The 15,682-nt window shown below is 50.5% G+C and overlaps 1 protein-coding gene across 1 annotated transcript in view; it reads right to left on the bottom strand.

Moving 5' to 3' along the window:
• Positions 1–10,550, bottom strand: part of WDR1 (WD repeat domain 1) — a 41,467-nt gene extending 30,917 nt beyond the window's left edge. Inside the window, exons 1-2 of the mRNA XM_003800180.3 lie at positions 10,174–10,550; positions 9,625–9,746 (exon numbers count right to left, since the gene is read on the bottom strand). Coding sequence (XP_003800228.1) covers positions 9,625–9,746; positions 10,174–10,189 — 138 coding nt within the window. The 5' untranslated portion in view covers positions 10,190–10,550. The remainder of the gene's footprint in view (positions 1–9,624; positions 9,747–10,173) is intronic.
• Between the last annotated feature and the right edge of the window lie 5,132 nt (positions 10,551–15,682).

The following is a 15,682-nucleotide window of genomic DNA, read 5'->3' as shown; positions in this document are numbered from 1 at the left end:
AAAAAAAAAAAAAAAAAGAATTAGGACCCGAGTTGTACAATCAACACTAATGGGTTTTATTTGCATCTAAATTACACCTCGGTAAAACTAACACATTGGCTATCTATTAAATACCTGTCTTGCCCAATCCACTCCTGCTTAGATTAGCCCTTCACATTTCAGCGTTCTGACACGGACAAGTTCCCTCACAAGACACCTGGCAAAAACAGACCATTTACAAAGCGAGCCCTCCCAGACACGAGTGGCTGACTTAAGGTCATCTGCCCATATGCCCCTACCAGTTGAGCCCTCACTGGCTCCTGGGCAGCCCCTGCACATGCAACTCTGATGACCAGGCAAGACCACAGAGCAAGTGCTACCCCTAAAAATTCCTTCCCCTACATGGTCAGGGATGTGTGTAAAAGCCCCTGCTGATGACTCATTCACTCGTTTATATCCTGTGTACAACTGGGTCAGTGTGGGGGACACCCCAAACTGTAGATACTGACATCTGAGTCAGAGCCACCTCCTGCCCACACTGCTCAGCTCAAAGAGGGAGGCTGCTTACTAGAGCCAGGAAGACACCTCCCTGTCCCTGCTGTCACCACCCGTCAAGTTCACTCCAATCCCAGAGGCCTGGTGCACAGTCACTGCCCTGGAGGAGCTCCCTCTCCCAAGGGGGATGATGAGGCCCTGCCCAGGGCTGCCCCTCCCCAAGTGCCTCCTTTCTCTGCCTCCACCCAGTCCTCACCCTAGGCCAGCCCAGCCTTTCTCTTTCCACCCTGAGACAACAACTGCTTCGCAATTCATCTCTCTACCATCATCAGGAGAACCTGACAATCTCAATGCCCTAGCCTGCAACCTCCCACCCTGCCCCCCCCCAACACCAGCATCCCTAGGCATTGCATCTCCCTGGGCTAGATATGGCAACCCAATAACCCACAACCCCCAATCCCAGCCTCATCTGGGGGCTAGGACAGGCTCAGCCCCTCTACCAGGCTCCCCTTACCCCTGAAGGCCAGGACAAGACCTCAGACCAAGCCCCAGAACTCTGGCATCACCCAGATGCCAGGGCGCCTCACAGAAGACATGAAGGATGCCTGCACTTGAGGAACCACATGTGTGACACTGAGATGTAACCCACAGTTGGTGACAAGCAGCAGACCAGGAGGCACCCAGGCCATACCCTCAGAGGGCCAGCTTGGGACTCACTCAGGCGGCCAGCTCTGCTCTTCCCCACTGTGCTTAGACTCGCCAACCTCCTGGGGGAACCCTACCCAGGAACAGGGCATCTGTTTTCCTGGGAGTCCTGCAAAGGGGACACATGGCTAAGCCCTAAACACCTTCACAATTTCTGTCCTGCCCCCAACACACAAGCAAGCTCATAGATGGAGCATGACTCCACTATGCCAAGCAAGCTGCAGGCAGCATCTGACCTGGCCAGCCCTGCAGCTCCTGCAGTTTCTCCCATTCCTAAGTCCTCCTGGCCTCAGGCAGTGAGGCAACTTCACCACACCCATTTATAGGTAGGCTGTCACAGCCCAGTGTCCCAGGCCTTGGCAGTCTGATCTGAGCTCCTGGCCCACAGTGAATAGATAGGGAACATGCTGGAAGCCTGGGGAGTGTGGGGTAAACCCCCACAAAATTTAAATGAGATGTGCTCTTTTAATTCCAGAACTGAGCGAAAAGACTTGTGAGTATTATGTGCTTTTGTCGAGGTCCTAAGCGACCTGGGAAAACACGGTGGGGGCCTGCAAGCCAGGCGTAAAAACCTCTTGCAGGTAACCCCGACTGTGCAGTCAAGTCAGCCTGTCAGATAAGGGTTGAAACGGCCCATCTGTGCAGAGGACATGACTCAAAGGTTGATGTGAGTAAAAAGAAAAACTCCATCGTAATGATGTCGAGTAAAATACTCCATCGTAACTACAGGGTCTCCAAAGCCACAAGAAAACAGTCATGAAGCCAGTTTCTCGGAAATTTAATTGAGTATATAGAAGAGAAAGGTTTTACTCCTCTGTTTATCCTAACCTTTAACTTCAACAATAGTACTCAGATAATGTATTGTTCTCCTAGAGCTTCCAAGAGGAATAGCCTGAGGCTAGCTCAAGATGGTTGTCTTACTTTCCCGGACTTTCTTTCTTTAGGCTAATCTTATGATAGCTATCTCACTTTCCTGGACTTTCTTTCTTTCTTTTCTACAGTTTAAGAAATGAGGATGCTAAGATTACTTTCTTTCTTTCTTTTCTATAGTTTAAGATAAGAAATGAGGATGTTAGGATTATCGATCAATGTGGTGTACGTGACTAGCTCCCAATAAAAGGAAGTAGAAAATAAAGACATTTTGCTATATGCCACCTGAGCGTGTGTAGTCGTTTCTTGCTTTCAAACAATTCTAGGAGCAAGCTTGCACCCGCGGCCAAGCCGTCCTTCTCTCCTCGAGAGAAAGAACATCACACAACAGGGGAGGCCCCAACCAAAACACTTCAGTCCAACACAATACCACACAGGGGCCTCCTATGCTCTTGTCTAGCTGTAGACGGTTCCCAAGGGTCAACAGAGTGCCTCAGGCTACCTCTGCTGTCCACCCAGGCACATTGCTGGCTTTCTGAACGTTCCTGGGAGCAGAAGAAGCAGCTCAAGGCAGTGACTAGTGACTGCTACAGCTGGCCTATGTGTCAGACACCATTGGCAGGGCCCTCCTGTTCCCTGGTGACTAAAACCAAATCCCAGCGAGACTGCAGAGAAACCCAGCTCCAAAGCAGCAACATGCTGCCCTTTCTTCAGCTGTCTCCTAAGACTCAAACAAACACCACCACCTCCTCCAGGAAGCCATCTCTGATGCTCCAAGCTAGACATGACCTCTCCCACCCACCTTGCCTAACTCCCCACCCTAACTGCTCTCATTACCCTCCCCACCTGATCGTAAACGCCATTTTTGTACCCCACCTTCATTCTGCAGTAAGTGGACCACAGAGAGGGCAGGGCCCTTGTGTGATTCACTACACTGCACCTCCAATATCCCAAGAGACCAGGACATGGTTGAACCCTGAAAGAAATCACCACCACCTATTCTCCATCCACTCTCAGACAGGCACTGTGTGGGCCCTTCAATGGATTCTGTCCCATAAGAAACTTACCTTATAGGCCAGAAACCAAGGCAGAGCAGTGATGTGCCTTGGGCCACACCCCCAAGTGGCAGGGCTAGGCCGTGGGCCCTGGTACAGAAGCCCAACTCGTAATGGGTTTATCCAACATGCACCATGGTAAGCAAATGAGCATAATGCATGCCCGTTGTGCCACCAACCACCAGTCAGAGACCACCTAGGACAGCCTCTTGCTTCCTCCAATTTTGTTCTCTTATTTATAGTTGGTGCCACTGTTGTTCTAATTCTTTAACTCAGAGAATACAAGTTTGCACCACCTGGCAGTTACGCTAAAGGCAGGGTGGTCCCTCACAGCCTGCCACATCCCGAATAACCCTCCCTGCCTACCTGGCAGCCAAAACTCATCACCTCAAGCCACCTCCCTCTGCCCTCCTCTCCTGCTACCCTCCCAGGGCCTTACTGAGCAACCACAGGCAGACTGTGCACCCCCCGAGTTTCACTGTCCTCACCTCTAAAAGAGAGAAGACAGGCACTGCCTTGGCCTAGGCATCTCTCAAGATGCTTTGTGCATTAACTCAGTTGGCCCCACACCGATGGCATGATACTCTGCTTACTCTCAGTTGTGGAAACTGTAAAGGTGATACACCAAGTGCTCGGCCACTGCCCAGCACAAATGCACTTAGTTAAGACCAGAAGGGTACTCAGGATTACACACTGTGTAGAGAACAGTGAACAGCAGGGCAGGGCTGGGGCTGGAGGGCACAGGCATTTTCTGGGTAGACCTGGAGCAGGGGATACGAATGGCGAGAAAGCCGAGCAGTGCTAAGGGTCTGCAGGTCCTAGACAGGCTGCATCACCAGAGCAGGGAGCACCCACACAGTGGAAGAGACGGAGGGCCCTTCCCAACCATCCCTCACAGCACCCTGGGGCAGAGGTCCCTGCAAGGTTCAGACAGGCAGGGTGCTGGAGGGGCAAAGCCTGCCTCCACCAGCCTTGAGTGTGAGGCAGAATCTTTTCTGGTTTTAATATCCCTCCCCTTCCCTACAACAGAGCAAGAAACATACCAAGGCCACCCCATAGGCACCCAAAGTGGAGCTGAGGTGACCCAGCTACACAGGCTACTTCCTGCCTGGATGATCTCATCTGCTATGTCTGTCTCAAGCCTCATCTCAGAGAACTCTTATCCATCCTCCCAAGTCCCACTGCACATGTACTGCCTCTCCAACAGCTCTATGCTCAGTTGGTCTTCCTTCCCATTCCCAGAGTACTTAGGACATTCTTCCAAAACGCTTAATGTGGTACAATGGAAGGTGTTCTGGGGTTTTTTTAAAGTGACATAGTCTCGCTTTATTGCCCTTTATAGGAGTACCATGGTGTCACAGCTCACAGCAACCTCCAAATCCTGGGCTTAGGCAATTCTCGTCTCAGCCTCCCGAGTAGCTGGGACTATAGGCATCCACCATAACACATGGCTATTTTTTGTTTGCAGTTTGGCTGGGGCTGGGTTTGAACCCGCCACCCTCAGTATATGGGAACAGTGCCCTACCAACTGAGCCATAGGCGCCGCCCTGTTTTTTTTTTTTTTTTTGAGACAGGGTCTTGCTGTGGTGCCCAGGCTGACCTTGAATTCTTGGACTCAAGCAATCCTCCTACCTTAGCTTCTGGAATAGCTGGGACTATAGGTGAGAGCCATGCCTGGCCATGTCACAGTGCTGTTTACCAGAGTTCTCAACCTTAGCACTAGTGGAATTTGGGGCTGGATAATTCTTAGCTGTAGGATGGTCCTGTGCCTTGTAGGATGTTTGCTGACATCCCTGACTTCTACTGAGTGAATACCAGTGGCCCCAAAGTGTCTTCAAACACTGCCAAATATCACCCAGAGGGATTGGGGCGAGGGGCCCAAATCACCCCTCCTTGAGAGCCAGAGTTAAATCTTGGCTCTGTGGCTTACAGGCAGTCAGCAAGACAGGGCACTGAACACGAGCTAGAAACGTGAACCGAGGCACAGCTGTACCAGCCAAGTACATCAAGCCTTGCCTTCAGTTTGGGCAGCTTGCTAACTGGCTCAAATCTCAGGTACAGAACTCTCTCCTGAAGATCTTATCTTGTTACCTGTCCGCCTGACCTTTAAAGATTCCAAGGACCTCTGGAGTAGGGCTGGGCTATCTATCCCAGGGCTGCCTATGCCACCTGTCACCATTGGATGCCCATGACTTCCCCAACCTGGGACCCATTCACTCTCCTCACACCCAGCGCTGCAGCTGGAAGCTGGATGCACTGTGTCCTCCTAGACACAGCCCCCTCCGTGGGAGCCTTCCCACTGTCCCAGTGTCTCCTGACTGACACCTGCAGCCGCTCAGGTTTATAGCACTCTTTGCTGCCTTCTGCTGTGAAGTGGTCAGACCAAAGCCTCCAGAGTTCTGGTTCCTGGCTCTGGGTCTGGTGCTACCACCGACTCCTTTTGTTCCAGCAGTCAAACATACTACTTTTGCTGCCCAGAGCTCACTTCACACAAGGCAGTGACCTCTGTGTGCACAGGGCCTCAGCAGGTGTGCATTTACACAGGAGGGGCACGGTCAGTCCTCAAGCCCTCAGCCCCACCACCGCTACCGCAACCTGGAGAGACACACAGTGGATCCTTCTGTGCATGACTGGTACAAGATCGTACCAAGTGATACTTGGTGAGAGAATCTGACATCTCCCAAACTGGTCTGCACTCTCTTCCAGAATATGAGCCCACAGACACCAAGCTCAGATGCACAGCAGTGTCAAATTACTATAACCATTCTATTGTCTGAAAATCAATTTTATGGACTTTTCCAAATATATATTTTAGTTCTAGAATCTAGGAACTGGACACTTAGCAGGTCCCAAACTTGCCTACAGAGCAAATCTGCTGGCTGCTTTTGGCAACATTTGGGAGGGCTCTGTCAGGAAGTTCATTGGCAAAAGCTGGCTTTTTACAGAGGAGCAACCCTGGGTAGTTTAGAACCATGAGCAGGTTCCTTCATACCCCCTGGGAGTAACTCTCTGCAGAGGTCACAGAAGGCAGAGGCGATATGGGCCCAGAGGTACCCAAAAGACATACTCCCTGGACCCATGCAAGGTGGCTAGTACCCCTAGGAAAGTGTCTTCATCCCCGCTGGATGCACTTTTGGTGGATAACTTGTCTCAAACAGTGGTATACACATCGTTCACCGGAATCTTATTTCTGAAGATTTTTCCTCATATCGGTGTCTAACTGGCCACCACCACATGTTCTCATACTGCAGAGGACAATTTCCTCTCCAGGTAAGGCCAAAAAGATTTAAAAACACCCTTTTCCTGAAAGCTGAAGAAAAACCATTATGGGCTTGGCCCCTGTAGGACAGTGGTTACGGCACCGGCCACTTATGCCAACAGTGGTGGGTTTGAATTCAGCCTGGGACAGCTAAACAACTTCAACAAAAAAACAGCCGGGCATTGTGGTGGGAACCTATAGTTCCAGTTACTTGGGAGGCTGAGGCAAGAGAATCACTTAAGCCCAAGAGTTAGAGGTTGCTATGAGCTGTGACACCATGGCACTCTACCGAGAGTGACTCTATCTTAAGAAAAGAAATACCATTATGTTGGGTTCACAAAACAACTTTTAAGTCAACAAAATAAATTGCAGGGGTAGTTCCAAGTGGAAAGTTGGCCAGGGTACTTATGTTTGAAAGAATGTGGATTCCACCAAACTTAGGTCCAGCAATCTAGCCCAGGACGAGGCTTTATTCTCCTCAGGCAGGGAGACCTCCGTGGCTGCCTCTCACATGGACAACAGGGCCAGCTTTCAAGGCCTTTCAATCAACAGATAAGTTATTGAGCACCTAGGGCACGCAAGACACTCTTCTGGGAGAAAGAACCCTGTTTGCCTAGAGATATCTAGTTCGGGAAGACAGGTGGATACACTCTTAGAAGTGGTGTGCCCAACAGCTCCAAGGGGGTACAGAAGCCCAATATGGAAATTCTACTTAGAGGAAGCTACTCTATTTAGCTGACATCTAAGGAAAACCAGGAGTGAGCCCCTGCAGATACCTGAGGAAAGAATACCCAGGTAAGGGCAAGTAACCAGTAGATCCTGAGGCAGCAAGACCAGTTTGGTGGGGGGGGGGGGGGGGGGGCTTTGGGGAGAAGGGGGCAAGCAATAATCCCTACAGGAACGGATGGTAGCTTAGATGGGACCGAAACAAGGAAACAGGGAAAAATTTATTAGATTCTGTGCATACTCTAAATGGAGAGACAGTAGGATTTGCTGAAAAATTAAATGAGGCATTGAAGAAAGGGGGAGACCAATAGGAATCCAAGGTTTAGGGCCTGACTAGCTGGAGGAATGGCAATACCCCTCAGGTAAGTGCACACAGGAACCCAAATTTGGTTTGCAGTATGTTAAGTCTGAAATCAATTAAACATTGGTTAGGCCTTCCATGGTCTGGCTCTCAGCCTCCCTTCCTTCCCTCCTTCTTCCTTGAACCTGTTTTCCAACCAGACCATCTTCCTCTCTTCCCTGACTGGTCATGAGAACTCATGTCTTGTTTTCTCAGGAATACTCCCCCCTAATAACAATACCTTAAGTTGAGTACCCACAGTCCACCTATCACACTAACAAAACCCTAAGGACCTGATTACATCTGGAGGGGGAAGGCTACATTAGCCTTATCCCAGGCTGTCCCAGCACTGCAGAAACTGAAAACCAGGGGGAAAGAGAAAGAGGGTGTACACTCAGCAGAGAATTATAAACCCTTGGCCATCATGGTGGCTCACACCTGTAATCCCAGCACTCTGAGAGGCAAAGGTGGGCAGATTCTTTGAGCTCAGGAGTTCAAGACCAGCCTGAGGGGCATTGTGGGCAAGGGCTGGAAGTCCCAGCTACTCAGTAGGCTGAGGCAAGAGGGCTGCTTGAGTCCAGGAGTTTGTGGCTGCAGTGACCTATTAGGAGGCCACTGCACTCTAGCCTAGGTGACGGAGTGAAACACAGTCTCCAAAAAAAAAAAAAAAATTTCCAGAGCAACTACAAGGTGTATCTCAAATCAGGAAAAGCTTCCTGCCACAGGGCACTGTCTGTGGTCGTGCACAGCTTCTCCATTGAAGTGGCTCAGTTACTGGCCTCCTCTACCTTGCTGTGCCTGGTAACAACAGCCCATGGGGGTTAAAGGAGAGGCCGCTGTTTACACACAACAGGCAGCAGCTGCTTTACCTGGGGTCTCCTACTGGCAGTGAATGTGGATTGCTGTAATACGGGTAGGCTTTGTTAGGGGCAGGGCCAAATACTCTACTCTTCTGTATTTCTGACAACACTTTAGTGTTATTTCATTTGTTAAAATGCCAAGTGAGTATTACCTCTTTAGGGCCACCTTAATTTTTATTTTCTCAAACTCTCAGGCCCTTACTGCAGAGCCTTCTGGTGTTTCCCCAGTTCTAAGTGAACATGAATCAATCACCTTTCTAGGAATCCATGTGACTAGAAAACTATTAGCCCCTTCAAAGCACATTCACACCCACTGGGCTTCTAGAGCAGGGCAGAAACCACTAGAGATTGGAGCAGGGCCAGCAGCACCCTGGACCAGGAAACTCTGGCCACTAGGGCCCTTCCACTCCCTCAGCCATCTGAGAGTCTCTGGGAGGAGGCAAAGCATGTCTAGTGAGGGACAACCCCACAGCCTGAAAAAATCAGGCTGACATTTTCCATGAGCCCGGGGGATCTAAGCCGCCAGCTCAACACAGGAGAATTCCACCACCCCCACCCCCTGACTCCAGCAGGTTCAGTACCTCCTTCCACCACTCAGGCTGAGGAAAGGGAAAGCAAGACTGAAACATGCAGTCCTGGAAGGGAGGCTGACAGGCAGACAGTTCACCTCAATAATTACAAAGAGCAGCATGAATTTGCAGGGGTTTCCCAAGGAGCTGACCCTGGAAGCATTTCCAGCCTGGGCACAGGGCACCGCAGAAAAGGACTCACAGGCGTAGACTGGTGTCATTCTTTTTCCTCTGGGGCTCAGATCCAGTGGCATATCAGGCTGAAGTTCAGAAGCCCTGCGAGTAGCCTAGGCTCTCCCACACTGGCAACCAGGATATTAATGACTAAACCCCAGTGTTCACTGTGCACCAGGCACTGCTGGGTTTAGAAACATGCATCAGCTCATTCAGTCTGCCCAGGCTGCCAGAGAAGTGCGGAAATTGTTATCTGCTTCACAGATGAGGAAACCCGGGCTTGAGGGAGTCAGGAGGCCCAAGTTCCCAGTCACACCCAGTCCCAACCAAGCAGCAGCTGACCAGGTCTGTCTGATCCCTCAGATCCTCTTTAAAGACTGAACTAACCTGAGCCTCAGTTTCTCTATCTGGAAAAAGAGGAAATGAAATAGGCCTGGGTTAAGTTGAAATTCGTCTTGCAGGTTGAGGGGCGTGTAGCCCTAGCCCTCCGCTGGCCACTGGGTAGGGGGTGAGGGCGTGGAACCGACATTCACCAATTCCTACCGCAGCGCAGGCGTGGAACCAGTGCCTGGCGGGGGAAGGGAGTACTCACGTCGATGTTCCTTAGGATGACGCACTTTCCATTGGTATACAAAAAATTGTTGCCTTTAGGGTCGCCGCCGATGATTTTGGAGACTCCCCTCTCCACCTGGGGGAGGCTAGCGAATACCTTCTCTGCGGAGACACAAACGCGGCAGGGCACATGAGGTGCAGCCCCTGCCTCGGCAGCATCCCCAGGCCAGAATGAAGACGAAGGGAACGGGCGGGGAGTAGATAAGGGTCCTGGACCGGTCTCAGCCGGTCACCTGTTGCCTCCGCCGAGAGAGGCGTCCGCCACTTTCACGGAGAGCAAGGAACCGAGCGACTTCCTGGTCTGCGCTCCCAGCCGGACCCTTCGGTGGCACCCGGGGTCCACTGCCCGGCCCGCGGCGCCAACTTTGGGGCGCCCCCAGGGCGGGGCATCACCGACCCGCACCCCGAGGACGGCTGGACCCGCGGGGCGCCCGCCAGAGCCCGCACCCCTCCCCCGCGCCTGGGGACCCCGCCCGGGGGCCGGGGCAGCGCGGCGCCCGCCCGGGAGTCCCCGAGCCGCAGCACTTACTGATCTCGTACGGCATCCTCGCCCACTTGTTACTGCGCCGCGCTAGCCCAGAGCCTCCAGGACCGGCCCGCGCTGCGAATCAGTCCTCACCAAGGCCGAGCCCGGGGACTGGGCCGGAAGGCGGCGCCGGGCGTGCCGGGCGTGCAGGGGGCGGTGCGAGGCCGGGGCTCTCAGGCCAGCTCACGCCTGCCCTGCGCGCTGCCGCTGAGGACGCCCCGAACCCGGAAGCGCGGCCCCGCGCGCGGCTCGCCCCCAGCTTTGACCATATATAGTCAAGCGCTCGGCTCGGCGGTTGCGACCCCTGTGAGCCTGCGCGGAATTGGCCGCGCCTCTCCCCCTCCTGCCCCGCCCCTCTCTGCGCCCGCCCCACCCCGGAAATGACGCGAGCGGCTCCATGAAAAGGTGGCGCGAGTGGTGGGCTGCGCCAGTATCAGGCGGATGGCTGCCTGATGGGGATACTGCAGGTTGCGAGAAGCCGCTGTCCGTAAGGGCGCGGGGCACCGGATCCTCAGCGCTGCACTGACGTTCCGGTAGCCCTTTTCGTACCTATGCCTGCGTGGCGGGCACCGGGCGAGCTGGGCCGCCTTGGAGTTTGCGGACAGAAGTGGAGGGTGCTTGTTCCTCTTCCTCTTTTCTTCTTGAGGCTGAGTCGCTCTTACTCCGAATTCTGCGGTAACAAAAACTTCAGGGGTGTGCCTTGTTGAGCCGCAACGCTCACAAACTCTTTCTCTCCAAACTTCCGTCTAGAAAGCTAAGCCAAGAAAAGTAAGAGGATATAGATTCTGAGAAAACCAGGGGTTATTTCCTAAGGCAACTAAAGAAACCCTAAAATCGGAGTTGTGGCACATGGAAGCAGGGAATATGGACTGTGACTATTTGAGCCTTGTTTTCCAGTAGGGTGGGCACAGTTCTACTCGCGAGGTTGTGGGGGCGAGGAGGGGGATAAAGCTTGAGAATATGTAAAGCACCTCTGGGTATTTCAAACGCTCAGAAACCCAGCCTTTAAACCACCTTTGGTTTTCCTTTCCTCTATCTAATCTGTTTGAAGTCCTGTTTTACTTTCAAAACGTACCCAGGTGACAACTTGCTACCTTGGCCCTTAGTTCTTGCAGAACAGAACCCCTATCCTGAGTCACCTGGGTTTCCCTTCTGTTCTCTCTTGTGCTCCTACCCCCGCCCCCAGTGTTTATTTAGCGGCTGGGTGGGAGTCTAACTCTTCCTAGGTTTAAAACCCACAGAGGTTCCAAGTTTCATAAAGTAAAAGTCCTTTAAGGGTGGCCTACTAGGCCCTTCCTATGTGATGGTCTCAGGTTGGTTCAGGTTCTAGCTACTGGCCTCTCATCTAAAACCTCTTTTTACAGTGGTATACTGGGCCTGGGGTTCCAAGAATGCCCCAGGAATGTACTCTCACCCAAAGCCTCTGTTGTCTACCTGACACCTCTTCAAAAGTACTTAATTGCTCAAATGCCACTTTCTCAGTGAGTGTCACCTACCTTGACCACCTTATTTTAAAGTGTGACCTACTCCCAGCCAAACATTCTGTTTCTCCCTGTGATGTTATTGATGGGTGTATCCCTAATATGTGGACGGGATTCAGATAGAGGACCCCATTCCCTACTTACAAATAAAGGGCATGAAGGGTAGTTCTGCAGACTGAAGGGCCCTAATGTGTCAAATCTTTGTACAAAATGTACCCTTTCCAATCTAATTTTTCTGCTACCAGAATACTCCCCAACTATTTGGGGCAGGAAAGACGTTGTTGGATTACCTGCAACTATTCTACAGTTAAAACACATAACTCAATTTTATCTTTTTAAATTACAGACAAGTGTTCTTACATATCTTTTTGAGTGATACTTCCTGAAGCAATCTCCGGGATGAAGTCCAGGCTTTCTCTTGGGTGTATCTATCAGTAGAAAATGTTTCTCTCGTTCTACCTTTTCCATTTCTTCTGCAAACCATGTAATCTTGTTTATTTTGAACTATAAAATGTATCTTCCCGTTTAGCCTTTTCTCAGTTTCAGAAGATGATCTTTCCCTCTTCCTTGAATTTGTTCCTTACATTACTTGCAAGCTGAGATTTCTCCGGCAAGAAAGGTATATCTGCACTTTTTCTCCATTCTCCTTATCTAATGAGTAAAATATGTAGCTGGTCACAACTGCAACTTCGTTAGCCAGAATAATTTTTCCCACCATTTGTAGGACCTCCTTGTAAATCTAACATACGCAGCACTGACCAGTTCTGTCCATTCTTCCCTTAAACTTTGTGTATTCTAAAATAACTATTGGTTTTTCAAATTGAACAGACTTTCTTCCTATAACCCAGGTGTCCTCAAACTGTGGCCCGCCTAGAACATGTATCCACCCTGCCAGGTGTTTTTACCACCGCTGCCTGTCTTGCTTAGCAGCCAACTCGTCCCGGGGCCTGCAGTCTGGCCCTCTTAACGGTCTGAGGCCAGTTCACTGTCCCTATTTAAAAAGTTTGAGGACCCCCTAATAACCCATGATCAACTGTTTAAGGGCCAAAGAATGTACTCAGCCTTGTCACTAACCTCTTATGTAATAAGAGGCACTATTCCTGAAGTTTCTCGAAAGATCACTTGGAAAATCCTTCCTAGAAGCCATAACTGTTTCTGTTGCATGTATTTCATTCTGTACAATCCTCAAGTTGAGGACTTGTGTAGAAAGCAACAAAAAAAATGTTGGGCATCTTTCAACATCAGAGCAGAACAGGAGAATCTTATGGGTTGGGCATAGTATCAACAACGTTCAGATTCCTGCAGCAGCAACATGATGGCCTACAAGCAGGGCTGTATGTGCTGAGCAACCAAGATTTTAGTCATCAGACCTCCTTACTATGACTGTTCAAACAAGCACTGCAACTCCATCAACCCCTAGTGCATCTCTGTAACAGGTCTGATAGACACTAGTTCAGATCCAGTCATAGCCCTAGTAAGACAAAACAGTCACCTGCAGACTCTTCTGGGGTGTCCTTCCCACTGTGGCAAACTTATCTCCAACTCCCCAGGCCAAAAACCTAATCTGCCCCCATGCTCAAGGCTTTGCCAAATCCAGTCACTTTGAGTGTCTGCATCTCTCAAATCTGTTCATCTCACTAGTATCACCCTGCTCTGAGCTTCACTTCACCTGGACTACCTTAACTACTTCCTGACTGGCTTTATTGGCTGTATCTATTTGGAACTGCCCATTACAGTCAAAATAACTTATCTCTGGTCAGCCCTTGGCCCTTATATCTTATATTGTAGGCCTAGGAGGATGCTTGGTCCCTTAGGCCCTGGAGTGTCCAGCCTCTACTGACCTTAAGCAGCTAGGTCCTGTGAGCTAACCCACTGTGCCTAGCACCTGCCCTGGGGCTGCTATACATATTTCTGGGTCTTCTTAGGTGCCTCCTTTAAGCTATACTTTCATTCTGTTACAATCATTACTGTGACTGAGATTAATCTTAGTCTTTGCTCTCCATTGCCCCAACATCAGAGCAGGAACCATACTTGTCCAGTGGACTGAAGGCTAAGTTGTGCAGAATCTGAAGGAAATGAGCCACGAATGCGTCACTCATTTGCATCTAATTCCAAAATATAAACTAGCATGTTTTTAAAAACACTGCTTAAAGCAACTCTTCAAACACATACTCCTTGAGGAAAATGCCTAGACTATCTTTGAGTAAAGTGTTACACTAACTCAGGCCAGCAGCTCCTTAGGTGGCCTCAGGTGTGCTGGTCTTAGCTTCCCCTCAGAGGGAAGTAAGTCTGAGGTCAGTTCTGAGCACTTCCTTCATGCAGTAGGAGCAATCCCTGGGCTGTGGCTTCACAGGGCTCTGATCTGTCCTCAGAACTCGCTTTGCATCTGAGCCCTTGTTTCTGGTTCCAGAAACTGGAAGTAAGTGAGAGACGTAAGGCTTGTGCTCTTGGAAGCTTTTTGGGGTTGTGGGGGGAGGAGCAATGGGACAATGCTGAACTTCCCCCGAGGCATATTAAGCTACTTTGGGACCTTGCACCTCACTTGATGTCCAGATTCAGGGGAAAAGGACTTCCTCTCTCAACTACACCAAGCCCCTGGGAGAAGGCCCTCTACTAGGAGCTAACTTTGCAAGTGGCTACCAGTGAGCATTGAAGGTCTGACCTATGGTGGAAGGTGGCTGCCCACCAGCCAAGTCTGCCTGCGATGTTCTTGCTACAGTTGGTCTTCTCAGATCTTGACTCTCAAATCTAGCCCCATTTGATAGTCAGCTAGCTATGTGGGGGTGGGGAAGCTACAGGTATCCACCAGAGTTAAGGGACCACTCTTACAAATCGCACAGGGCAGTAATAGCTAGATAACCACTTTCCTACATCACCAGAAAAGGGTTGGTGGGATTTAGCCTCTTAGGCGCCATCCCCAGTCCATCACCTTTGATCCTGAAAGTCCAGGATGGGGCCCAGGGCTGCAGTCCCTGTAGGGAGAACTAAGAGCTGAGGCATCACTACGCTATGGGTGGTCCTCTCTTTCTTTCCGTCTTTTTTTTTTTTTTTTTGGTAGAGATAGAGTCTCACCTTATCGCCCTCGGTAGAGTGCCATGGTGTCACACAGCTCACAGCAACCTCCAACTCCTGGGTTTAGGTGATTCTCTTGCCTCAGCCTCTCGAGTAGCTGGGACTACAGGCACCTGCCACAACATCTTGCCTGACTATTTTTTTGTTGCAGTTTGGCCAGGGCTGGGGTTGAACCCTCCACGCTCTGTATATGGGGCTGGTGCCGTGCCCACTGAGCCACAGGTACCACACCTGCTCCTCTGTTTCTTTATCAATAGATAACACCCTCACCTGCCTACATAAACCTACTCAAGAGTGTTAAGTGCTGGGTTGTAAAAATTCTTAGACAAGAAGTGAATTCTTATCCCAACCCCAAGTGAGTTTACTATTGGATCTCTTCTTGGGGCCTATCTGTAAATACTTTTTGTTATCCACTTCTAGTCCCCATCAAAAAGTGGGTTTTGCAAACAGGTAAACATCTGAAACCCCTAACCAGTGCTCACATACTTTCAAATCCCTGCAGGTTGTGGCACCTTGAGCATACTTTCCTTTCCTACTTGAGGTTATCTGAGATGTGCTTCTAAGAATTCAGTATCACTGGGGTAATTTTAAACCAGTAATAATATAGTTCAAGGAATAGGATACATACCCAAGTTTTTCTCATCCTCTTAGAACCATTTTGTACATACTGAACGCACCTAATTCCTCCAGGGTACATGTTGAGGCTTCACTGGCTGAAATCTGGAGCTGTATTTAGCAGACCCAAGGGCCTATGCCATACACAGAGCAGACTGCATAGCTGCAGGGTCCCTGGGCTGGCTACGGTATTCTCATGCCCCCTTCTCATGAAGAACTCCCATGAGACAGTGTAGCTTCTCTACCCTTCCCTGCTGCACAGGATGAAGTACTGGGGTATGCAGGTGACGGTCCTGATGAAGTGCTGGGGTAGGCAGGTGACGGTCCTGATGAAGTGCTGGGGT

The sequence above is a fragment of the Otolemur garnettii genome, unplaced genomic scaffold (genome assembly GCF_000181295.1).
Source record: "Otolemur garnettii isolate 467f Iridium unplaced genomic scaffold, OtoGar3 scaffold00171, whole genome shotgun sequence".
NCBI lineage: Eukaryota > Metazoa > Chordata > Mammalia > Primates > Galagidae > Otolemur > Otolemur garnettii.
The sequence above is the reverse complement of the archived record's forward strand: the minus strand, read 5'-3'. Positions and strand labels throughout refer to the sequence as shown.